The sequence below is a fragment of the Cibotium barometz genome, chromosome 9 (genome assembly GCF_041138505.1).
Source record: "Cibotium barometz isolate CiBa-2024 chromosome 9, ASM4113850v1, whole genome shotgun sequence".
Classification (NCBI taxonomy): Eukaryota; Viridiplantae; Streptophyta; class Polypodiopsida; order Cyatheales; family Cibotiaceae; genus Cibotium; species Cibotium barometz.
This window is the reverse complement of record NC_141054.1, coordinates 14649867-14677488: the sequence shown is the minus strand read 5'-3', so window position 1 is coordinate 14677488 and position 27622 is coordinate 14649867. Positions and strand designations below refer to the sequence as shown.

At 41.1% G+C, this 27622-nt stretch overlaps 1 protein-coding gene across 4 annotated transcripts in view; it reads right to left on the bottom strand.

The window, feature by feature from the left end:
* Window positions 1–20638, bottom strand: part of LOC147635286 (beta-glucosidase 42-like) — a 57377-nt gene extending 36739 nt beyond the window's left edge. Inside the window, exons 1-6 of one of the 4 annotated variants that reach the window (XR_015266622.1) lie at window positions 20440–20638; window positions 20013–20256; window positions 15366–15432; window positions 15220–15278; window positions 15064–15139; window positions 14910–14984 (exon numbers count right to left, since the gene is read on the bottom strand). Coding sequence is in view for 3 of the 4 variants with exons in the window: in XM_086802530.1 (XP_086658656.1) it covers window positions 14910–14984; window positions 15064–15139; window positions 15220–15278; window positions 15366–15432; window positions 20013–20111 (376 nt within the window). In the remaining variant the exon portion in view is untranslated. The remainder of the gene's footprint in view (window positions 1–14909; window positions 14985–15063; window positions 15140–15219; window positions 15279–15365; window positions 15433–20012; window positions 20257–20439) is intronic. The other 3 variants (XM_086802530.1, XM_086802527.1, XM_086802529.1) reach the window with 3 other exon arrangements.
* Window positions 20639–27622: the final 6984 nt, after the last annotated feature.

The window sequence follows — 27622 nt, the reverse complement described above, 5'->3', positions numbered from 1 at the left end:
CATCACTGATCTTTTGGATGATCGGAAAAGAGCTAAACCTTCGAAACAAGAGCTTGGGACAACACTTGCCCACTTTGCTTGACAGAGACTTACAAAAGAGTGGATCTCCTAAGCATTTTTGGGAACATCCCATTCGAGCATTGCCCTTACCTTTTCATTAATCCCGTTTGCACTGATGACATATCACAGAGAGTGGATTTTTTCTACTCCAAATTCACTCTCTTTTGCATTGATACAGAGCTCATTGTCTTGTAATAGTTGCAAGACCTTTTCAACATCCCGCTCATGCTGCTCTGCAGTAGCAAAAAAGTAGAGTATATCATCTAAAAAGATGAACACACACTTTCCTGTGAGCTCCACAAAATCCCGAGACATCTTGTTAAGCATCGTCGGTGCATTGGTGAGTCTGAATTGTTAAAATATTGCATCTCTCTTAATGCTGTCGTGGAGGTCCTGTCGGCCTGTTTTCTACAGCCGACTGCTTCATGCACAAGTATATAAGAGTTGCTCTCTTTCATTCATTCAATCATCATTCATTGCCCTATTTGCTGGCTCTTGTACTCTGTAACCTCAAGCTAATAAAGCTCTTGTTCTTGCTTGCAATCTTTCACTCTCTCATGTTTATTTGCTTCCGTTTGTGCACATTCTTTCATGGTATCATACGCTTAGGCTCTGGCTATTGCACAATCTGCTTCTCTCCGTTTTCTGCTTCCCTAGATTCTCCAGGCTGTAGATCCTTCAAACAGTGGCTGCGTTTTTGCTTTCTTAGCTGCGTTTTTTGCTCTACAAGCCCTCCAACTGCTGTCGGCCAACCCCCAGGCTGCGTTTTCTTCTACAGAGGCAAGTGGAGGAGTTCTAGCTACAAATTCAGTAAGTGCATCAGACAAGTGGCACATTAGCTCTTCTCCCTCCAAGATCCCCTCCCTCTTCCGGTAGGAGGTTCCCGGTGGTGTGTTTTTGGGTTTCTTTTGCTGCTGTCCAGCCTGCATCTTCAAAGGGGGCTACTAGTCCCTAGTTGGATCCTGTGGAAAGGTGCTTGAGAGAGCACGTGGATTGCTTAGCTACAGAGGTTGTTTGAGACATAGCTTCTTTGAGGCAGACATGGGTCCCCCCCTGCACGAACAAGGAGGACAAGCTCAGTGGTTCAAACTATGATCACTGGAAGCTATAGATGAAGGTCTGGTTCACACACAAGGGACTCTGGGAGATTGTTCAGGGCCACGAACGAAAGCCCGAATGCCCTACCAGCTCTAGGAAGTGGACTCAGGACCAGGAGGATGCCTTTCTCGCAGAACTTTCAGCTTGGGAGAATCAAGACTCAAAAGCTCACTTTGCACTTGTACGAGCCATCTCACCAGAGGTCGTGCAAACATTGGATTGTGCTGCTTCTGTTTGGAGAAAGCTGACATATCTATATGCACGGGACTCTACAATGCGGTTTGTCAACCTATTGGGTCAGCTCTTTTCCCTGGAGTTTACAGCAGGGACTTCCATGCAGTCATTTGTGATGAAGGTTAAGGTAATTCATGACCAATTAGTGGCAATGGGTACTGCCCTAACCTCTTCTCATTTAGCTGCTCTCCTCCCAGGCTTCCTGCAGATTATGACATGGTTTCCCGAGCTTTGCGGGTTCAGATCACAACACGTTCCCTCGAGTTTGATGATCTGTGTACTCTCCTCTTGGAAGAGGAATCCATCCTAGTTTCACAGGGAAAGTTGAAAGTTTCATCGTCTATTGGACCTGATCAAGCACTCGCGACAGTGCAAAAGAAAGTTCGGAGTCGGTGTTACAAGTGTGGGAAGAAAGGCCACCTGTCAAAGGATTGTCAGTCAAAGGACAAAGGCAAAGCGAAGGACAAGGGCAAGTCTTCAAAGAAGGGCAAAGACAAGTCACATGACACTGACACAGACTCGTCTAGTGATAACCCCAGCTCTCCCAAGGCCTTACAGACTGGAGAGAACATGACTGGTATTCTGCTCTGATCCTAAGGGCATCCCCCCGCGTGCTGTCTTCTAGAAACGGCTTGTGGGCGGGAGAGGGAGCTTTCAAAAGCTCTCTTATATTAAATCTGGAGCATGGGACCCGTGTGTCGGAGTTCCAAGTATAAAGACAGGCAAGTTCACTTGATAGTCCGGATGAGTTCCCAGGATCAACCAAGTTTCCTTCATGGTTCGGATGAGTTCCAGAACTATTGGTTAGCAGAGACTATGGATAGGATGTGTTCCATGTTCATTTGTTCGAGGTTATTGGATGTGATGTGTTCACAGTTCTACTTTGAGTTTGGAGCCAAGCAGATTTTCTTTTGCTCTTTATAGTGGCATTATGTTTTCTGAAGACAAGCAGCTAACATGTGCATTTTCTGAGGTGTACTCAGTACTGGCCATGCTGAGGTGTCCATGGTCGCACCTTCGTCATTAGTTTTCTTCTGACTTTTTTACACACTTCAAGATGCAGAGGGGGTGTTAAAATATTGCATCTCTCTTAATGCTGTCGTGGAGGTCCTGTCGGCCTGTTTTCTACAGTCGATTGCTTCATGCACAAGTATATAAGAGTTGCTCTCTTTTATTCATTCAATCATCATTCATTGCCCTATTTGCTGGCTCTTGTACTCTGTAACCTCAAGCTAATAAAGCTCTTGTTCTTGCTTGCAATCTTTCACTTTCTCATGTTTATTTGCTTCTGCTTGTGCACATTCTTTCACGAATGGCATCACCACAAACTCGTAGTGGCCACATTCAGTCCTAAAGGCTGTTTTTTGAGTGTTAGCCGTAAAGATCCAAACTTGATGATAGTCACTTTTGTGACCTATCTTCAAAAAGAACTTCGCGTCGCTCAAGAAAATACTCAATCCTGGGCATTGGGACCGAGCTTCTTGAGTGCTCTATAATCCACGCATAATTGTGCCGAGTTGTCTTTCTTTTGCATAAATAAAATAGGTGGAGCAAAGGGTGAGAATGAGGGCCGGATAAATCCAGCTCCGAGTTAAACTGGGAAAGTTGCTGCTTTAGTTCGCCCTCTAATGCCTTAGAAAGGTGAAAGGGAGAAAGGTGAAAGGGGAACTTACTGGGGTGGTTCTGTCTCGGGGACCAACACAATGCGATGATTGTCAGGGCAACTAATGATCCTTAGGGCGACTGGATGGGAGCCGAGACGAAAGCTCATCCTTTAGCATAATGTCTTGAAATTGTGCAAGGAGACCATCTATCACCATTTGGCCACCCAATTGGTCCACCCGTGCTTTCTCATCATGTATGTACATTGGATTGGTGTCCATGGCAGTTGTATATGCCACGGATTGATGCCACTCATGTGATGCTGTGGACTTGGCTTTCCGTTGGGACTTGTGTCTCTGTATACATGCCCGAAAATGCCTATTGGATTGGTGTTCCATTGGGTCTGGTACTTCGTGTACTTGCCTGGAGCATGTCACCAGCCTAGACATTTCCCAGTATGAAAGGAGTCTGGTGGACTCCAGGATGTCTAAATATTTGGAAAGTACAAGCTTTGGGAATGGGGGATTATCCTAGAATACAAAGGGACCACACTCCTAAAATTTAGGAGAGTTGCTATTTTTGGCCCGACTCCGATGGAAATTCTGTTCGCGTCATTACATCTGGAATTGAGCAGATACCAAGAGTTGGCAAAGTGCCTATGACAGAATGTCTACCAGTTGGGATATTTTTAGAGAGAAAGTTTATGGAAGGACCCATCTCTTAGATTGGGACATTTGGCAAGAAAGTGGACCAAAGTGAGACAAGTGGCCTGACACTCGTTAGAAAATGGATCCAAGTGAGACAAGTGGCCTCACACTTGTCACTTCAGCTATTGTGTGGCTCTCCACTTGTCATTGTAGCCTTCTCTTGCCATTTTAGCTCATGGGAGGCCCAAATCTATAAATTGGAGCTCTCTCTCTTCATTAATGGAGGCTCTCTTGCTGCACACTAGCCTCTACCACCGTTGAAGGCTTCCCTAATGATGGCTACTCTCTTTTTCTCTCTCTTGAAGGCTGCCCATGAAGAGTACCGGCTGTTGGTGACTGTTTTGGAGGCTTCCATCGCGAAGAAATATTGAAAGCAAGGGTATTTAATCATTTATTATTATTTCTAGCCATTGTACTTGTTGTACTAGCCTTTGTACCTGCTGCATCAGCCATTGTATTGGCCGTACCAATCCTTGTACTTGTTGTACTTGCTGTACCACCCATTGTACCGACTGTACCAGCTTCTATACTTGCTGTACCAACCACTGTACCGACTGTACCAGCTTCTGTACTTGCTGTACCAGCCACTGTACCTGCTATACTAGTCATTGCACATGTTGTACCAACATTTGTACCTGTTGTACCTGCTGTACCAACCACCGTACCAGTTGTACGAGCCACTATACATGCTGTACCAGCCATTGTACCTACTGTACCAGCCATTGTACCTGCTGTACCAGCTGAATGGAGAGTTGTACTTGCTGTACCAGCTCTATTGCATGAAGACCCATGGTTTTTGGGGAAGAATCAGTACCCACACGGAGGTATATGGATTATGTTGTTGGCTCGGCATTTCTACAGCCTATGTTCCAGCTTGGTTGCCTCGTGTTGGGCTGTGTTATGGGGGTCGGCCCATTCCGACCTCTATGCGGTCACGTGTGCAAGCTCCATTTTCAGCATTTGTGGATGTTTTGTCCAGCTTTATGTTTTATGCAAAGTGATGATGGATATGTGTTAAGGCTGTGGCCATGTTTAAATGTTTTAATATGCATTGATGGTATCAACAAGTGTGTCAAAGGTCCTAGTCCCCCGGGCACCCACCGTAAGTTTCATTGGTATCAGAGCATAGGCTTTCTTGGAAGCGGAGGCTTCCTTCTATCAATAAGGAAGAGAAAAGATCTCAACTGGGGACCACACTTACCATCATTGCTGTTAAGCACGGCCAGTCGCTTCATAGCTTATGAAGCAAGAGCATGGACAGTAGACAGCTTGTTAGTCTAAGAATTTATGAATTCACAGAATTTATCTTGGAAGTATGGAGTTGGCTTTATGTGCACACGTTTAGCACTCTTTCCATATGGATATTGTGGATTATATTATCAAGCTTACAGGCAAGCTATATGGAGATATATCTCGGGATATCTTAAGGATATGGTGACGAGATATTTCTTTTGGCTTCATGACCAACCTGGCAAAGAAAAGCTAAGTATACTTTGAGTTTGCAAAGTTGGTGCTTTGGCTATTTACTATGAAGTGTTTTTGATGTTCACTAACCCTTGTATAGCCATGCAAGGAGAAAGGTGTTGTTTGCCTTGAGATGGTTTCAGGGAAACACTGTTTATGGCTCCCTTTATTGGGATGGATTATATCTATGGAGATTTCTTTCTTGGACAAGATTATGGACGAATCTGTCCCAGTTTATAGAGAAGAAATATTTGGATATCTCATGGATATAATGCTTTTATGGATAAAGTCCACCTCTACTCCAAGGTGTGTGGTTAGCACGGAGTATGTGGTAAGAGTTATGGTATACAAGGATTATGGTATACAGGTCTATGGAATCCTGGACTTCTTTTCTAGGGATTTGGATCGATCGTCAGGATTATGGATTATCGTTTATGACTCCCTTTTACTGGGATGGATTATTCTTTATGGCTCCCTTTATTTGGGATGCATTGGACTTATGGAACTCATGGTTTACATACCTTGTGTAGTGTTCTCTTGTCCTACGTGCTCTCTTGAAGATTGTTTCTACCATGTGTGGGTGGAACAATAGAGAGCAGATGGAAGGGAACATGGGCACATCAGAGGGTAGTGTTGAGCACAACATGCCGTGTGTAGTGTTCTCTTGTCCTACGTGCTCTCTTGAAGATTGTTTCTACCATATTTGGGTGGAACAATACAGAGCAGATGGAAGGGAACATGGACACTTGAGAGGGTAGTGTGAGTTGGTGGCCGAAATGCCTACAAACTATTGGTGGCCAAAACGCCTATAAACTATGTGTCGCAGAAATGCTTATGGAACACCAGGTTATCTATGCCTGCGCGAGTGATTGTTTTATCTTGTTACTTGAGCCCACCTCTCATCCAAGGTGTGTGATCAGAGTACCAACACGGAGTGCAAGTGGTAAAGTGGACATGACGCCTAGTTGGCACGGGACTTATGTCTATGCCAAGGGTCATGTGGACCGATGCCTTGTTGGCAGGAGACTTATTTCGTCTCGCCCATTTACTTGGGACATGGATTATGATATTTGGACTTATGGGACTGATTTGTCTCGCCCATTTACTTGGGACATGATTATGATATCTGGACTTATGGGACTGTTTTGTCTTGCCCATTTATTTGGGACATGGATTTATTTATTTATCTTTATGCCATATTAGAATCACTATCTCCCCATACAGAGGCCAAGAGGTTCATTGTTCATCTCACCATGCATGTGGATTCATGTTGGGATTGTGAGAGGGCAATTCAATGAACACTCCACCATACACGTGGATTCGTGTTGCGATTGTGGAGTGAGTGTTTCATTGTTTTCACACCATGCTTGTTGATCAGAGTTGGGATTGTATGGGAGAACATGGGAACTGTTGGGATTGGGAGAAAGGATTGCCAGAACTATGGAGAACCAGCTTTTCTATCACCATAGTTTGTGCTCTTGAATGGCACCAGTTTGTGTGCATAGCACATGTTTCTGTGCGAGGCACTAGTTTCTTGTGCATGGCACTTATTTAAGTGTCTTAGCACCTGATTGGTGATTTTCATTAGCATATGATTATCTCATTGATATTGGTGATTAAGACACAATTGGCTCTTGTGTCTGTGTCTAGCATATCTTCCATGGAATTCTCGCCCATTTATTTTGGGACATGATTTTGATATTGGTATTATGGAGACTTATTTAGTCTCATCCATTTCTTTGGAACATGGATTCTTCAGTTATATTGGATTTTTGAGACTGTCTCGTCTCGCCCACTCGATGGGACATGATTATATCTTGAATATATGGCTTCAAGCTTAAAGTTGCTGACAACTTTTAAGAAGTTGGGGAGGATCTCACCATCCTGGACATTTCCCAGTATGAAAGGAGTCTGGTGGACTCCAGGATGTCTAAATATTTGGAAAGTACAAGCTTTGGGAATGGGGGATTATCCTAGAATACAAAGGGACCACACTCTTAAAATTTAGGAGAGTTGCTATTTTTGGCCCGACTCCAATGGAAATTTTGTTCGCGTCATTACATCTGGAATTGAGCAGATACCAAGAGTTGGCAAAGTGCCTATGACAGAATGTCTACCAGTTGGGATATTTTTAGAGAGAAAGTTTATGGAAGGACCCATCTCTTAGATTGGGACATGTGGCAAGAAAGTGGACCAAAGTGAGACAAGTGGCCTGACACTTGTTAGAAAATGGATCAAAGTGAGACAAGTGGCCTCACACTTGTCACTTCAGCTATTGTGTGGCTCTCTAGTTGTCATTGTAGCCTTCTCTTGCCATTTTAGCTCATGGGAGGCCCAAATCTATAAATTGGAGCTCTCTCTCTTCATTAGGCTCTCTTGTTGCACACTAGTCTCTACCACCGTTGAAGGCTTCCCTAATGATGGCTACTCTCTTTCTCTCTCTCTTGAAGGCTGCCCATGAAGAATACCGACTGTTGGTGACTGTTTTGGAGGCTTCCATCGCGAAGAAATACTGAAGGCAAGGGTATTTAATCATTTATTATGATTTCTAGCCATTGTACTTGTTGTACCAACCTTTGTACCTGTTGTACTAGCCATTGTACTGGCCGTACCAGTCCTTGTACCAGCCACCGTACCAACTATACCAACCATTGTACCTATTGTACTAGCCATTGTACCTACTGTACCAACCATTGTACCTACTATACCAACCATTGTACTTGCTGTACCGGCTGAATGGAGAGTTGTACTTGCTGTACCAGCTCTATTGCATGAAGATCCATGGTTTTTGGGGAAGAATCAGTACCCACACAGAGGTATATGGATTATGTTGTTGGCTTGGTATTTCTACAGCCTATGTTCCGGCTTGGTTGCCTCGTGTTGGGTTGTGTTATGGAATTTGTATATGGATAATCCGGCATCTCCCGTGGGGAGAGTAAGGCCCTCAAAGCTTGTACATGATATTATTCTCCTTGGGTAATAAAATACTCCAAGGCGGGGGGGTCGGCCCATTCCGGCCTCTATGCGGTGTCACGTGTGCAAGCTCCATTTTCAGCATTTGTGGATGTTTTGTCCAGCTTTATGTTTTATGCAAACTGATGATGGATATGTGTTAAGACTGTGGCCATGTTTAAATGTTTTAATATGCATTGATGGTATCAACAAGTGTGTCAAAGGCCCTAGACCCTCGGGCACCCGCCGCGAGTTTCAGAGCACGTCTATTTTGGTATAGTCTCATGAACGGGGATTGTCCATACCAATGCTGCATTGCATAGCATCTTTATGTGCTTGCTTGCAATTGAAATTGCATGCTGTTTTCATGCTTGCTTGACCAATGTGTAGTTTCGGGTAAGGGGACGCCCGCCCATGAACCGTGCGTGTGAAATTGTCTGCTGACATGGTTATGTGACATGTGACAGGTGGTAAGTATTGGTCATAAACCTAGCCTTAGGAGTTAACACTAATTTATAAGTGAGTGTGTACACACTTCATTAAGTTTTGGACGACCAAAACTCACTTATAAATTATGACCAGCCCAATGTTCACACACACTGTTGTCCCGAGGTGGACAAAACCCAATGTCCACCGCCCAGACCTTATCCCCTTTGTACAAAGAAAGTAACCAGCCATGTGTCCACTCTAGCTTGCTCCACAAAGCACCTACCTGCCACCTACACCGGACAACTCACCACCTCACTCCTCCTCTCTCTAGAGATATGCGCCTCCTTCATGAGGGCAATTAGGCTGTATTTTCTGCACTTTTTCCTTTTCTACTCCATATCCAAGTTTGCTAAGGTGTTTTCCAAGCTTCCAAGAGTGTTTTCGAGTGCTAATCACTCTCCTACACACTCCCAATGATTGAAATTCAGCAAAACAGCTCTCTTTATTGCTGTAATTTTTGGTCTTTTTGCTGAAAACCCTAATTTCAGATCTCCTTTCTCAAGTTGAACCATAGGGGAAGCTTTCCCAAGATTCCTTTCACTCTTGAAGACTTTTGTCGCGAAGAAATGCGACAAATCGAAGATCTCATCACTCCAAGGACTTCCATCGCGAAGACTTCCGTTGTCATCGACTCTACTTGCAATTGGTAAGCTTTTATGCTTAAATATGGAAGCAAGTAGCAAGAGGAAGGAACCGGATTACAAGATCACATACACTGTGTAGTGTTCTCTTGTCCTACATGCTCTCTTGTAGATTGTTGCTATCATGTGTTGGTGAAACAATAGAAAGCAAATGGTAGGGAACATGGGCACTTGAAAGGGTAGTGTGAGTTGCAAGTCGTACATCGACCACTTGTTTGCAATATTATATTCATATGCATTGGTATAGAAATCTGGTCAAAAATGCCCATGACACTATGTACTTGATTCTCTCAAGATTAATATACTTTATTTGAGGGAGGGGCCAGCCGTTCTGGCTCATTGTCCATCTCTTGTCAATTCAGCAAATTTACTTCTTGTATTGAGCATGTGTCCATCAAATCTTAGTGTATTTAAGTGTACCGATTAGCATTGTGTTCAACCAAGTTACATTGGTATCACAGCATACGGTTCTCTTTCACGTCTATCGTGAGAGACAATCACCGTGAACACTAGCTATCTCTACACTTACAACATTATGGACAGCCATACAATGAATGTTGGAGATGCTAACACAAGAGGTAGGGACAATGAAATGCATGCCTCCAATGCTTTACAGGATGAGCAAACTCATGTGGTGCACAATAGGGAACATGAATATGTGGGACAGCCGTCCCGTGGCAAAGAGAAGATCAGGAAGAAGAGTCCATAGTCTTGAGGGCTGAACTTACTCGTATGCAGGCTCTCCTTCATGCACAACAAGAAGAATTGAATCTCTACCGCCGCGAGGATCCATTGGTACATGACCGTTTGAAAGCCAAGAAAGCTGAATCTTATATGGATCATGCAATGGCAATGATTGCTCAAGAGTTGCACATGCAACCTAGGGATGCAACACATGCATACTTGGCTCGTACCGAGGATGCCTATGCATAAAAGGCAACCATCCCACATGTCTTGGAATCCCCGCAGGTGCCCGAACAAGAACTTATGTCTAAGAGGATGAATCTCCATGCTATGGGAGAGGAACAATTGGCGACTTCACGCCATGCAGGAATACCTTATGTAGCCCGTGAAGAACACAATGTTTATGGCAATGGTCAAAATGTATGTCATACGCCATTGCCGGTTGAAAATGTGCATGCACAACACATGCAACATGGGCTGCAATTTTCTGTTGGTGCAGGAATTCCGCGTATCTCTCATGCCACTCATGCCTTCAAGTGTGCTTGTGAGGGAGAAGCTATGGCTGAAAATGTACCAATGTATGTTGAGGGACCAGCCATGCCTCATGCTTACAGGACGCATGTATCTATGCCTTATGCTTCACCTTTTGCTCCTAAAAAGATGCCAGTCATCTCACAGGGGCTGTCCCAATGGACAAACATGGGAAAAAACATGTTGAGATGCAAACACATGCATCAAAGTCTCGTGACTTCAAAGCCAGAGACAAATCTGTGAAGTTTGACGCATATCATGGGGAATATGATGCATCAAAGGCACTTGCTTTTATTGCCCAGTTTGATATTGCTTTCAGTGGATGAGGATTTCACTCAGAAATCCATGATCCGGCATGTAAGCATGTTCATGAAAGGCACTACTGCCCATTGGTGGCTCATGGAGAAGCTTTCACCAAATCCTGTTAGATCATTGGAAGAGTTCAAGGACAGGTTCTATGCCTAATTCTTGCCTCCCAATGCATTGAATGAGATAACAATGAAGTGGGATTGGGTGAAGCAAAATGAGGGGGAAACAGTGAATGCATATGTACAAAAGTTTTGGAAAGTGCTTTTGGAGGTGTCGCCATTTATGCATGTCACCGAGGCGGAAAGGAAGAGAAGGTTTCAATCGGGATTGCAACCCTTGTACAAAACAGGACTGCAAATGTATCCTGGTTACACTTTACACCAACTAATCACAGCCGCCACTGCCACCGAGCAATTGGAACTCAAATTGAGTCGATCCAATAAGGCTAAACCCTCATTTCAAGGCAAAGAGAGGGCTGTCCAAAACTTGCAAAATAATGGATAGCCACCTAAAAAGGACTAAAACCAAGATAAAAATGGTCCAAAGGCTGAAAATAACACTACCAAGAAGTGTCCCTTCAAAGTGAGAGACTATGGTCTCACTCAGGAGCAGAAAAAGCAATATATGAGCGAGGGAAAATACTTTACTTGTGGTAGTACCGAGCATATTGCAAAGGCATGCCCAAACAAGAAAAAGCGTGATAATACAAATGCATCAAAGTCTAATGTGCATATGGTTCCGGATGTGCAGGGCAACACTACACATGATAGCAAAGACGGGGTTGTATGTAAAGCTTGGGGACAACTTAAGGATCAGCCCGCTTTGTTCATGTTTGATGATTGTGCAACTGAGAACTTCATATCTATACAGATGGCAGCTTCTTTGGGTATTGAAATGAAGGACATGGGTCCTCAAATTGAAGCACGGACTACCTTTGTTGGTAGAGAAATGCAGGTCATGCCTATTATTGGCAAGTTGCGCATACACATTCAAGGCTATGTGGATCATGATGATTTTCTTGTGGTGCCTTTGAATGGCTATGATGTATTGCTTGGAAAGCCTTGGCATACACGTATTGATCCGTGCAAGGCTTACAAGACCAACAGGATCATCTTCATGCATAAAGGCCGAAAGCATGTAATTGATGCTGGTGAAGAGGGTAATACCATTCTCCTTATATCTCATGTACAAATTAAGAAAGTAATGAAAAAGAGTGTTTTTGCGTACTTGATTTTTGTACGGGATCATGTTGAGGAAAATAATGTACATGTAAACACTCTTAGTAATGATAGGCTGAAATTCTTGCAAGAGTACAATGATTGTTTTGCTGATGAGTTGCCACCAGTACAACCGGAAGATCATCGCATTGATCTTGTGCCGGGTAGCTCACCACCTAATAGGCCAGCCTATCGTGTAAGTGCATCCCAAAAAGAGGAGATCATGAAGCAAGTGAATGAGCTTCTTGAGAAGGGTTTGGTTCAGCCAAGCTCTTCCCCATATTGTTCACCCGTCCTCTTGGTTCAAAAGAAGGATGGATCCTTTTGTATGTGTGTGGATTATAGAGCTTTGAATAAGTTTACCATCAAGAATCGGTTTTCGATTCCACGCATAGACGACATCCTTGACAAGTTGGATGGATCGGCATGCTTTAGCCGAATTAATCTCAAGAGCGGGTATCATCAAGTACGTGTAGTGCCTGAGGATGTACACAAAACCGCTTTTAGGACAGCATTTGGGCTTTATGGGTATCTTGTTATGCCTTTTGGTGTTACTAATGCCCCGGCTACATTTAATAGAATGATAGATCGCATATTCCGTGGGTATGTACAGGAAATTTACATGTGTCTTCTTTGATGACATCCTAGTCTTCTCGAAGATCGAAGAAGAGCATAAAGCTCATTTGGCTATTGTTTTTGAAAAACTCCGTAAGCATAAACTCTTCATAAATGCAAAGAAGAGTGAGTTCTTGTCAGAGATACATTATCTTGGGCATATTGTGTCCAAGGATGGAGTGCGGATGGATCCTGCAAAGATTGATACAATTCGGAATTGGCCCGAATTGAGTTCGGTGCATGAGATCCGTAGTTTTCTTGGATTATGCTCTTACTACCGCAGGTTCATTCGACACTTTGCATGGATTGCTTCTCCTTTGCATGATTTGACAAAGAAGAAAGCCGCATTCAAATGGACTAATGTAGAGAGGGATGCATTCCTCAAACTATTTGGGCTGATTTGGCTGGTCATGCACATGCCTCATATGTGATCAAAGAGGGTTATCTCATGAAAGATAATTGCCTATGTATGGTGTCTGACATGAGGCAAAAGGTTTTGGATGAGTGCCATGCTCCTCCGTATACTGGTCATAGAGGCATAATGCCTACTACGCACATGATTGAGCGGTATTTGCTTGAATTCCTTATCTTTCTTACTTGCTAAGGTGTCCTTGGAAACTTTCTTTGTATCCTTGCTATTCTGAGCTCCCTTCCCCAAGATGATGACTATTGTTTAGTAGATGACTGCTACTGCGGATTGAAGCTAGCCTTGATCTACGTGGACTGTAATGAGCGCGGGCATCCGGATAAAACACTCCAATCCTAGTATGAATACATGTGCAAAACCATGAGAAATGAATACATGTGCAAAACCATGAGAAACTTTACATAAAATGAAAGCTATCCTCTCGCAACACATCATTGGGGCCGGAACAAGCTCCCCCACACCCCCCCCGCGGCCTCGAGGAACAATTTCATTCCAAAGAGTATTTGTTAAATCACATCGGGCTTCTTTGGCCCTTCATTCTTCATCCTTTTTGGCTTCTTCTTTTTGTCTTTATTGCTCCATGATGAGGAACAATCTTTCCAATTCTAAAAGTTTTTTTTGGCTTTTCAACTATTTCCTTGGCTTTTTTAGTCTCCTCTTTACCTTTTTTTTCTTTGGCTTTTTCTGCTGCTTCTTCTCTAGCCTCAATTTGTTGCCTAAGCAATCTGTTTTGTTCCAAGGTTGCTTTGACAAAGTCTTTACTGAATTGCGGAAGCGTTTCTGTGGTGGTGTCTTCTTTGTTGATCTCTCCTCCCATGTCTTCTTTGTAGCTTTCTGAAGAAGTCTCTCTTGACATTGTGGAGACCTAGGTGGTTTTTCTTGGCCGCAGTTTTACCATCCACGGAAATGCTCTCACTTTTGGGTAGCTCAGTTGGGTCACAACCTGCAACTCTGATACCAATGTAGCATGCAATAGGTTGACCATCGTAACACACAACAAAGCCTTCTTTAAACCTATGAGTTTATGCAATCTACTTTATTTTACGAGTGCAGAGTAGAGAGTGAGAGAGTGAGAGAGAGAATAGAGAGGGACCATGGACTGCTTATATATGATTATTTGTTGTTGGTCGGGGGAGGAAAAGGGGTTGTCGGCACGACTTGTGAATATTAGCATTAAATGCTATAGTTGCTGGTCGACTTACATTCGATGCTCGCCGACTGCTATCTGATACTAGCCGACTGATGTTTAGGGGGGGGTGTATGGTGTGTGAACACCATGCACAAGGCATCCCCCAATGTGGGGAGCCTTATGGGATGTATGGCCTCACCCATGTCCTAGATGATGCTTGAATGCTTTCTATATGACTAACCTAATTCTAGGCTGATTTCTACATGCTTCTACATGATGAATTCTCCAAAGAGGACTAACACATGCAGACTCTCTAAGGCTTGTTGGATGACTGACCTATGTAGCTCGTGTTTGACATGTCCTGGATTGGGGATGGGCCACGACATATGACAAATAATCCTAAAAAGGTATTAATATTGTATGATGGTACATATAATGCTAAGTAGTGTGTCACATAGCACCATAGTGCAGGGTGTATGTGACACCCAGGCAGGGCGGGGCGGGGCGGGCGGGGGAGTAGAATACCTTCAAAAACCTAAAATAAAAATTATAACAATGCTATTAGCATCAATGAAGGCAGTCTTATGTAGGGTAGCATCCTTCCACCCCTTTTGTTCTTTGGTCGTCCCTCCATACATGGAGGCGAGTTTGTATTTTGCCCTTCGAGGCTGTTTTTTGTTAGCTAATAGAAGGATCTTGTTTCCGTTTTTAAAAAAAAAATTGACATAATATTTAATACATGTAAGGTACCTTTTTTCAAAAGCAAATCAATAAGATTGTCATAATATTGAATACCCTCCTGATTTATTAGGGCTCCAAAACCATCTGCACAAAATACAAATAGAAGGTTCCCATGTGACATAGCTCATTTGCAAACATTAAAACAGTGTAGAACCAACATTACCGGGAAATATGCGAGACCACGAGATGGAGAAACGGTATGCTTTGAATCCCAAATCAGCCATGATTTCCACATCATCCTGTCAGATCGTTACAAAATCAGAAACTTGCGTTGTAGACAAAAACTGGAAAACTTGAAAGGTGAGATGCTAGAGTATGCCTTGAAGCGGTTGTACTGATCACATGCAATATTTGCAGTGCTTCCATCTCTGATTTTTCCTGTATAGACAAGGCATACTTCCCCTAAGGCACCTTACTTGTCACAAACCTCGCTCACTGAGATGATAATCATCCATTTCAACTGACCAGGTATAGATGCAAAAGTATCCCAGATGCAAGGTCCTCTGTTTCCTCCTGTCGTGGCACCTTCAACCTGAAGGAAAACACCCTACGTTATGTTGCTTTTGTGTGTTATCGTACTCAACTTTATGTGAAGGAAAACACCCTATGTTATGTTGCTTTTATGTGTTATCATACTCAACTTTATGTGAGAGCCATGTGCATGGGTAGGACCCTTATTCAGTGCTGAACATGCTAGGACATGTACCAACAGTGTCATAACATAGCATGTTTTTTGTTGCGGCGTCATTTTTAGTGTGTGTGTGTCATGTGTGTGTGCATGGGGGTGGGAGGGGTATATGCATGCACCAAGCTATCAGGCTTTTGTGACTCTCTCACACATAACAAGAAATTTGTCCCTGCATCAGTCCCTACCACCACTCAGATGCATGTGTTCTTGGCAAAAAAAAACAAACAAATGGTGAACCCTTGATTTATAAAGGGACTGAAGAGGCTATGAGATTACAAGTGGTGCAAGAGAGAGAGGTAGGGGAAAGAGAAAGGATTGCACTCATTGCATGGAGTACCAAATGTTTGCACTCAAAGGGAGTACCACCATAGTCAAAGCTTCATGAGCAAAAAGCATGAAAAATGCAGTATGGTTAATTGTGATTAGGGACTTACACTCACTTGCACGGGATTTCCACATCATCTTGTCATGCTGATACTTGGCTAGGGTTCTTGGATTGATACAACAAGATTAATGGCCTTTTATAGAAAGCTAGCTATTTATGGTGTAGTTATCACTACATAAATGAGAGCTTGGGTTATTATGAGGCACAGTTGTGTGGATGCACCACTGGTGGTCTAGCTTGGACCAAGAGAGCACGCATGCTCATGTCGTGCACAGGGTAGGTACATAGGTTGCTATGTCGAAGGCCCTCGGACGTGCTTCGGTAGTATGGGACGACGGAGTTAGTCATGGACCTGTGAGATTGTGTTCGAGCCATAGCTTTGGCTTGGGGGTGGTTCGATGTATAGAACCTATGGTTGGGGGAGAGCTAGCCTATTACTTCATGGTTTGGTTAAGATCTAACCTTGGTTTTCAACTGTGTTTAGGGAGATTCAGGGAAGGACTTTATAGTTGGTATTAGAGCAACCCTAACGTAGAGGCTGAAGAGGTATGACCAGTCAGGATCCCAACGTAAACGAAAGTTTAAGCATGGAAAGGATTCTGAGACTCCAGCAAAAACCCAAAGTCAACCCCAGACTTCAGGAGACCCCGATTTAAAGAAGGTGAAGAAAGTAGGGCAGACGCTCCAATACATTAAGGAGGGTCGGTGCTTCACGTGCGGTCAGCAAGGGCACATGAGATGAGCTGCCCAAACTTCAAAGGCTAAGGGCAAGTCAAAGTCGAAGAGAGCCCATTTGACCGAGATAAAGGAAGCTGCGAGTGAGGATGCAGCTGAATGATTATGTGTATTTGGCATGTATCTCAATCACTATTATTATAGGTTGTCTTTTGTCTAGATAGTGTCCACGTCAAGTGATTTTGTTGTTCCATCCATGATTTAGTGAACTCTGTTTAAACTTTGCAATAAGATAATTATGAAGCGTGTTGTTCCATTTTGTCTAACGCTAATTGGAAGGATTCAGTTCGCTTAGATGTATCAAAATATCTCAAGGTGGGTAACAGTAAATCTTCTGATGTGGACGAGGGTGCTTCTTGAAGCACAAGATTGACAAAGGCAACTATATATCCCTTCCCGTATGAATTATTTTTAGAGATAGGTTGCAGAGTGTTGCCTATTTGGAAGGTTGACCTTTGTACTTGTGAAATAGCTAGTACCAATTTTGTAATAACCTTTTGGGCTCTTAGATACTCTTGCTATGGTTAGCAGATATGAGATGATTTCTTTAGAGCATAGATAGAGCAAATCCACAGGGAGATTGACTGGTGGACCATCTCACTAGGTCAGAGACCTTCACATGGTTATGGGATTTACCTTCTCTTTTAGGGAGTGGGTGAGGGATTAATTTGAGCACACTACTCCTTTCACAGCCTACCTACAAGGAAACCATGACATGAGGGGGGGTATAGTCGCATCAAGACAAAGATTGGGAAAGGATTGATCACCCTAACTCGGTCTTGCAGTCTAAAGGAAGTTCTATATGGGGTATATCTTGACAGTATGGAACACTAGGAAGCGTGTAGAATTTCCCGGATGACGCTGTACTATCCAAGGTGAAGCGGTAATCTAGGTGCAGGTGGGGGTGGGAGGTACGGAAGGGTTAGAAAAGTTGAAGGCCTTAAAAAGAATTGGGGAGGCGAACTAGTTGAGTTTCGCAAAGAAGAGGACTGACTTTTGTGATTCCCTGAATGGGCTATGTGAGACCGACATTGTGTAGGTCAATATTGGTAGTAGGTCCAGGCAGGGAGCTCCATTCGATTAGATGACTCCTCAGGGATCATACCCTTTATTAGGGTGATTATTGGTCAGTACTTCTATTGGAACACGGTGTTCGAGATTGATAGGTCAAGGTATCGCATAATGTTGAGACTAGGAGAGGATCCTTTAGTGCGCTTTACTCCTTCAACAAGTATCCAGATATACAATAGACCTGATTTTAGGGATGGAGGAGCGTTACTCTAGAGATCTCGAAAATGAATGAGGAGATTATACCAATAGAGAGCATGATGCTATCTGGGTGGTGGTATATGACCATGGAGACAACCAAATGGCACAACAGTTGTTGGGCAACATTTCAGATTGGACAGTTGAGTGAATTTTTCCTGATTATCCTCAGTTTGTCAGGCAACAGGAGGATCAAGGCGTGGTGGAGATCTTTCTGCATATCCCTAAGAGACCATATGATTGGTCATTCTGCCTATGAGATGATGAGCGTGATGGTAGGTTACGTTTGGTATGGCTATTGCTAGATTCCCTGACATTGAAGGACTTGAAGGTATGGCATGCTCTTTCAAGGATCGCTACCCTAAATAGAGCGAGTATTCTTAGGGATCGCGACCCTGATGAGAATACTCGAATGTATTTGTTTACCTTATAGTTCTACATCTTGACAGGGAAGTATGTTATGTTATCCCCTACAAAGATTAATACCACATCCTTGTATGGATAGGCAATTGACCGGAACTGACACTAAGGATTCAGGTGCCACTGTATTTTCCGAGTGAGGGAAGTGGTGAGACTTGTTGAGGTTGGGTGATCTGTCAATGTTTTCTGCGAGATTTGGCAGATCAATCAATTATTGAAGGAGGGGGGGATTCGTCCTCCGAACATATGGAGTGTACAATGGATTAGCAATCCGACGAGTTCACATTGAGGCTTCAAAGGCAGAGGATCCATTTGAATTGTTTCTGATGGGTTTGATTGTGAGCAGGATTTCAAAGACAGAGTGTTGAAATCATGGGTGTACTATCTGAAATAGAAAAGTGAGACTCTTGATAAGTTCCGTGAATAGAAGGCTGAAGTGGAGGTACAATTAGAACTAAGATTAAAGTTCTCAAGTCCAATCAGGGAGATGGATGCAAGTCTACAGAACTTGAAAGTATTGCAAGCAACATGGCATCTAGAGGCAGTAAGACTTCCTACACCATCCCAAAATGGGGTGGCAGAGAGGAAGAACAGAGAGATGGCTAACGCCATGCTTCACGATAGAAACATGCTATGCACACTATGAGCGGAGGTGGTTGGAACAGCAATCCACATACTGAACCAATCTCCAACAAAGTTAGTGTGTCACCTGCATCCCACACTTGGTATGCCGTTGACATTCTGTACAAGACAAGTGCAAGGCCCTGCCAGGTCATTGCTAAATTTGATGAAATCTTTCCAAAGTTTGAACTCCTGATTCTTTATGCCTTGCATAGTGGCAGGAGAAAAATTCCTACAGTGCAATGTCAAGTGATAAGGAGCCACTTACAGGCTCAAAAGATGGCACTTGAAGAGCACTAGAACCCACATGGTAGTAAAAATACTCAAAAAGTGATCCCAAGTAATGAGAAGCCACATTATCCTTAGAAGATGGCAATAATGCAAAAGGACACTGTCACAAAATCATGTTGTGTAACAGAAGATATGCCAGCAAAGTATGCCCAGTGTGGGAGCTCAAAGTCAGTCTGACAGCTTGATATCTTGCATGTGATGCATACAGAATAAAAATGACACCAAGCCACTACCTACAATAGTAGGTACACACCTTGAGAGGCATTTCAAAGGTGATCCAGAACTACAGAATAAAGATGGAGACTCTCGAGATGTCCACATCTTCAATGCAACACTATAGAACCATTATATAATTTGATATCTTGCATGTGATGCCTGCAATCGTAGGTACATACCTTGAGAGGCATTTCCCAGGGTGTTCCAGAACTGCAGAGTAAAGATGGAGACTCTCGAGATGTCCACATCTTCAATGTGGCGCTATAGAACCGTTACAAAAGCTATATACCCTTACACCAACACCCCTCCCCCTCCCCCTCCATCCTGCGTCCATCCATAATGATATGCTGGTCACGAGTTTTTGTGAAAGATCACACAAAGTATGGTCTCATTACATTGTTTAGATAGAGCAACGCTAAGAACTCATGACAAACTGCAACATCATCAAATATATTATGGTCAAAATGATGAGCATTCAAAGCGTTGGCACCTGGAAAGCAGAGGTTGCAGTGCCGAAGAGGAAGCCCTCTGGAAAGTCCTGCCTGCTGAGCTCCTGCTTGGGACCTTCACTACTAGTAGGGGGGGACATGCTGAAGAGATTCAGCTTCGTGATTAGCACAAAGTGCGCGATTACCTTCGTGATTAGCACAACGTAGGCGATGGCTAATTGGAATTTTCTTTCGACTTAAGAGCGCTGAAGCTTGCCAGGTCGTATGATGCAAGACTGGTTATGTCTGCAAAAAGGTAAGCATTAGTGATTACTGTGAATGCACACATGCATAATTTCTGGTTGCTTGCAAACTATTCGGCACGGGCTTTTCTGTATCATGTGTGGGGTGCTAACTAAGGGGGGATTCATATGCATCCTCCAGTTAACGAGTAAAACGTGGGTGGTTAAAGCACCCCGAGTCGCTCACCTTTCTTTCTGTGCAGGCTCCATTAACAATAGGGCCTGCATGTGGCAGACAATTGTAGAAAATTTCCTCCATGCCCCATGCAATTATTGCAACGAAGCCTCCAGTCGCTTCCATCCTGCGTTAGTGCGTTTCATGCTTGCAGCCTCATTAAATGCTCAATTTAAGAGGCTGCCACTGGATGCATTGCTTAAATTTGAAGCCCATTTTGGGCTTCAATGGCCTTTTTGGGCTTCACATGATGCCTAAAAGTTTACTGAAGGTTGCAACCATGAAGGCTAAAATTTTTACTAAAGCACCGTATCATATCCCAAGTATGGGGTGTTAAGCTTTAAAGGATGTAAGGACATGTGAGTGTGTGCATCGTTTATTGGGATAAACGTTATTCGTAATTTATAGGAAGACATGAATGTAAAAAAGAGAAAGGGTAGAGATTTCCTATGTCATGGATGATGTAAGGACACATGGGCCTTTCCATGCTTTGTGTTTGAGTAAATAATTAAGAAGAAGAGATGAATGCAATGTGAAAAAGTGCTCCTAGGAAAAGGATAGAAATTTCCAATGCCATGGATGATGAAAGGAAACATGGGCCTTAACATACTTTGTGTATAAGTCAATAATTGGGGAGAAAAGATGGATGGACTGTGAAAAAGGGCTCCTTATATCACGGATGTTGTAAGGACACATGGTCCTTTACACTCTTTGTGTGTGAGTCAATAATTGAGAAGAGAAGATGAATGCAATGTGAAAAAGTGCTCCTAGAAAGGGTAGAAATTGCATATGTCATGGATGATGTAAGGACACATGGGCCTTAACATACTTTGTGTCCGAGGAGTCAATAATTGAGAAGAGAGATAACACAATGTGAAAAAGGGCTCCTTATATCATGGATGATATAAGGACGCATGGGCCTTTACACACTTTATGTGCGAGTCAAGAATTGAGAAGAAGACATGAACACAAGAAAAAGGGTAGCTTTTTCTAAGTCATGGATGATGTAACGACACATTGGCCTTAACATGCTTTGTGTCTGAGTCAATAATTGAGAAGAAGATATGAACACAATGTGAAAAAGGGATCCTTTTGTTATGGATGACATAAGTGCACATGAGACTTCCTGTGCTTTGTGTGGGAATCACATGGATTGTGTGTGTAGTCACATGTATTACATTGGACACAAGGATAGTGTGTTGATAGGGCACCAGGCTAAAGATGAAGAGGATAACTTTTACGAATCCTTAAAAAAAACTAGGATGGGGCACCAGTCTTCTGTCTAGAGAAGAATCTATGTAAGCTAATCGGTCTCACTCTTTTGATACTTTAGGCAACAAAGCACCTACCCAAGAGCCAAAACCCAATCGTTGATAAGCAGCACTTCCATAGCCAAAACCCAATCGTCGGAATAAGGAGCACTTCCATAGCCAAACCCAGCCCCCATGCAAGGAGCACTTCCATAGCCCTCCCAATCACCACTCCAATTGACACACCTCTACACCCCACCCATAACCCTCCCATCAATCTATTCCCAACATCCTCCATGGAAGCCCCTACTTCATCCACCATTCAACCCCAAAGCCTATATCTTCTCCCCCAACTCAACCACCTCATCAACCGAATCCATGAGCCCCTATCCTTGAATCATTCCACGAAGGGGTAGATCTTAATGAAATCTTTGAGTTGGCAGATTACACACATAGGGGCCACACCTTCCACCCATTACCTTTGCATGTTTCACTACGGGCATCACATCTTTTTTCACATCTCACGTCTCACGGCACACGATCTACACATGCACTTATTACGACTATAACCTCATCAATGCCAATCCTATAGGTACATTTTTGGATGGGGAGACCATGGCAGACTACACACATAGGGCCCACACCTTCCACCCATTACCCATGCATGTCACTTACATATTTCACTATGGGCATCACATCTTACATCTCATGGCACACACTCTACACATGCACTTGTGACTATAACCTCATCAATGCCAACACATTGCTGGATGTGTAAAATTTATATCACAAATCACTATTATAATCATAGTTCCTCTCTTAATCGTTTTTAAAATTATATACCCATGTGTTCTATTAATATAAAATATTCCTATTTTATTCTTTATTTTTTAATGTGATTTTTATTGAGAATTATTTCACACAAAAAAATCACATAAAAATATTTTAAAAATTTATTTAATCTACTTCAATAAGACATACTTTCTTTTTGATATGTTCTTTATCTTCTTTAAAATAAGGCATGTATTTAAATAGTATTAATCTACTTAGAACACTCTACCACTTATTTTATTCATTACTCTAGTATCAATAAGCTACATAGACAGCTAGATCACTTCTTTTATTCATTACTCTAGTAGCAATAAGTTAAATTTTCTTAATTAGGTCATAATTTGCTTAAATCTTATGAAGAAGTCCAAGTTAGATATTATTTTATCATCATAAAAAGTAGAAATTAGATGTGTCTAATATAAAATATGTAGCTTATAATATGGATTTATCATAGATAAAAGTTAAATATTATTAACTTATTTTAAGAAATTAAGCTTTAAAAAAATCTTTATATCAATCTTTTAAAATTATTATGGGTGAAATATGTGTCATTTCTCGCTTCTTTAGAGACTATGCACTAGAACTATATTTCTTTGAGAAAGTAGTTTTTAAACGTGTCTAAAAGATAGCCACTCGAAAAATATTGAGTGTCTAAAAGTAGTTTTTTCGAGTGTCTAAAAGATAGCCACTCGAAAAACATTGCTTACAGATTTTTGCTCAAACTATGTATGCATCCCTTCATAGGTTAACATGGTTTTACTCGCCCGGCCCTTATCTTTTGTAAGACGATGCTGGAACATATATGGCAGCCTTACCTTGAGCTTAATGTCAATTAGGGTAAGTCAAAGGACTTCGTGTACATACTTACTTAAGACTAGTAATAGAAGCCATACCATTTTTAAGTTTGGACGGCCTAGCGTGAAAGTCACTTTAACAATAAGCAAATCACAATCACTCCCTTGTAAATGGAATAGTTTGTGAGCTCTCACTTGCATGCTTGATTTATAAGTTTAGCCGGTCTAGCATGAAAACTATTCGCTTGTATGTAAGTCACTTTAACAATAAGAAATTCACAATCATTCCCTTGTAATAGAATACTTGTGAGCTCCTCCTTGCATGCTTGATGGATGCTTGCTAGAGAGAATTATTTGGAAGTTTCCCTCTTGCATTAGCTTCTTCTTCTTCCTCTGCCTTTTGTAACAAAGAACCACCGCAAGATGGATCTTAAAATTTACCTCTATCTAGGCGAAGAGAGCTGTCTCTTCACCCCATTGGCAAGGATCATTCCGGTGTGAGGACACGATGGGGACGAGCTAGTGCACCCACATCGGGAACTTGCAATTATGACTATTAGGCAAGGCCCAATGACATGCTTCGAAAAGGCTAAGGTAAGATCTCGATTTGCGTGCGCGCGCACACACACACACACACACACACACACACACACACACATGCACACATATACACATAAAGAGATATCATAATGAAATCTATCATCAAAATAATGATAGATCCATTACTCTAAGCCACCCCCAAGTATGAGAGAGTTGTAGTTGAAGCATCTATACATGAGACCACCTAATTTATAGACCACCTTGCAACCAAACCACCATTGTCATGCCATATATCATGCATTACAAAGCTTGACATCTCATAATATCATGCATGGTATATAATGATCCCATAAATCTTGGTATCTTATGGTTAAAGCATCTATGCATGGGGCCACCTTGCAACCAAAACACCACTGTCATGCCATATATCATGCCTAATATATGATTCTATAAAGGCACCTTAGATCCCATGCCCTATTCATTATGCTAATTTAATGGGATTACTCATTGACACACTTAATCTCCTATATCAAGCCCTACATTACACTTCCATGGTCCATAGAGTACTATCCATACCCCATGCTAGGGATGTAACCCCTTAAAAGCTCACTGATGAATTAATTTATATGAAGGCAATATATTAATGTATCTAGATTGTTCCATAACTTTAGAGAACATCCAAAGTCCTTAATTTGGCCCTTTGGTTGGTGTGATAATTATACAAAGATGGCTCTAATGCTTACCCAAGGAGATATTGATTATGAGAAGACGTTCATCTTGGTTGTTAGGATGGTAAAAACTTTGAGATTTTAGTATCTACAGTTTATTTGTATTAGTCCAACCAATCCACAAAAAAATTATAAGGTTAAAATTTTGACTTATCTTAATTAAACCTCTCATTCAAGTCATGTTTGATTCTTGTGCAAACTATATAGACCCTCAAGTGTGTTGATAGATTGCAAGAATCTTTTGCTTGGTTTAAAAACCTTAAGCCTTATTACCCAAAGTTAAAAAGAAACCAAAGGAGGATCTCTACTTGGAAACCTATGAGTCTCCTCACCATGATATTTATAGTTGGAATTTGTATGCCTTTAAGGAAATACTCTTCTAATCATGCCCATAGTTCTCTTATTAATGTTTTCTTAATAATATATTATTATAGTATTTAAAACCTATGGTTCTCTTATGAATGTTGTCTTCTTAATAACATATTATTATAGTATTTAAAAACTATATCCGGCCACATATCCTTTTCATGAGACTAGTTCTTGTACGAGACACTAATAATAATAAGTAAGGGTTCTTAGAATATAACTAGTTATCATATGAACAACTGATAGCACTTTGTAAGGATCCTTAGCATTCAAGGTAAAGATTCATAAAAGATCATTGGTAAACTAGGTTGATATTGAGTAACTCTTGATCCTTGAGATACTATGGTTTGGATCACACCTTTTAATCATCACACATGGTCCTTTTTTGATTCCTCATAATCATAAGTAAAATTTATAGGGTAAGGTACCATTTCTAAACTAGTTTCTCATGTGAAACCTTATGAGTTTTTCGTGGTATCATGTTGTTGCATTTGGGTCAAATAATTGATTAGAGTGAATAGGCATGCAATCACTCACACTCAATTTGACTAAATCTCATCAATGATAAAAACAAGTCCACATCAATAAAAAAGCAATGAGTTGATCTCATCAATGATAAAGAAAGTATAATGGATCTTACACATTAATGATAAAGCAATGAGTTGATCTCATCAATGATAAAGTAAGTATAATGGATCTTGCACATGAAAAGTTTATCTGATACAAAAGTAGAAATGTAACAACACCACATAATAGCCATAAAGCTCAATGCATATTTATCAAAAATGTAGATGAGATGGAATAGAGGCACGTGTGTAAAGTAGATGCCATGCCAAGTCAAAATAATCATGTGTGTATTGTCAAGAAAAGTACACATTAAAATAGCAAAGTCAACAAGATAAGATTTTCATAGGTGGGTGGTGCAAAGCTAACAAAATGACAAATTAATTCAGCCAAGTGTGCTAGAACTAAAGTCTATTTCTACATATGCTACTACTCCAAGGTTTACAACATTTGACTTCTTAAAATCCTAATTATGAAGACTTAACTCGATAACTTATCATAAATGGTTTAATATTTATAACAACGAGAGAAGTGAACTACTTGATTTTCCTAGCAAGACTGTGAATTCCTCTTGTTTGATTTTATCGAGATGTTTCGTAAGAAAATGTTGCTTATTATTTAGATAACCCAAAAGTTCTATTTCATTATTCTTATTCTTGAAATGATGTTGAATTTCTAAAAATTTTATTTGAGCATAAAATAGTAGTCTTTAGCCAACCTAGTGGAACTTTGATTGTCTATCCATATTACATAAGGGTGTTAAATTACCTTTCTCTTGTCCTATGTCCTTCAAATTCTACTAAGTTAGATTGATTCATTGGTAGCATCAACGGTAAATTGATAGTTTGCCTTATTGGATGACAAAGCCTCATACTATGACATCATCCCAACTCTAGGTAAGAAGCAATAATCTAAAGTGGATGCTATATTGGTTTTTTCACTGACCCTGTCACTATCCAAACAATCAACTAGCTTCAAATCTTTGCAATGTGTGGTGATTCAAAGTTCCTTTAATTTATCAAAGTAATAGCAACTTTTTGTAGCAACTTTTTGGTGACTCTCCATGGGCTTGTTCATACATTAGGATACAACACTTAAGGGGTAATTTAGATTAGGCCTAGTAGTAGTAAGATAAATTAAATTGTGAACAACTTGCCCACATAATGGCATTAGGCCTAGTAGTAGTGAGATAAATTAAATTGTGAACAACTTGCCCACATAATGGCATTAACCTTAGAGCTTAAATCCAATGTTTTGAGTTTGATATTGGATTCCATCAAAGTTGGATTAGACTTTGACTCTTTCATTATAAAACTTTTTATATATCATTGTCATATTTTTTATGGGTTTAAGAGTTTCTACCATTGTCTTTTGAGACTTTTAAACCCAAATAAAATTGCACCAAATTCTATCAATAGATTCTTTAAGGCAATCTTGACTTAGTTAATAATTTAATAATTGTTTATTATGATGATAGTTTATTATGATTATAATATTATCAACATATAGAACAAGTATTATGAGATTACCCTTTTTATCTTATTTAATTTTATAATTGTTTATTATGTTGATATTTTATTATCATTATAATATTATCAACAAATAGAACAAGTATTATTAGATTACCCTTTTTATCTTATTTAATTTTATAATTGTTTATTATGATGATGATTTATTGTGATTATAATATTATCAACAAATAGAAAAAATATTATTAAATTATCCATTTTTATTTTATTTAACATAAAGGGTAGAACTAGATATAATTTCCACAAATCTTTGTGCTTACAAGTGTACTGGGCATGTGGAGCTTGTTTCAAACCATAATAAGATTTTTTTTAACCTTATACATTTTATTCTCTCTACCTTGGATTGTAACAAAATTGGTCTTCTTCTTAAAATCCCCATATAATAAGACCATTTTGATATAGAGGCCAATTACAGTGTGTGGCAAGATAAAAAGGATTCCAAATGGTTTTTGGTGAAAATGTTTGATGCCTTATTTTCGGGAATAACCTCTTGCTACCAGCTTGTAACTTTACATTTTTTGATACTCCCATCACTTTTAACTTCTATCTTGTAAACCCCATATTTCCAATAATGGATTTGCCTAAAGGTAAAT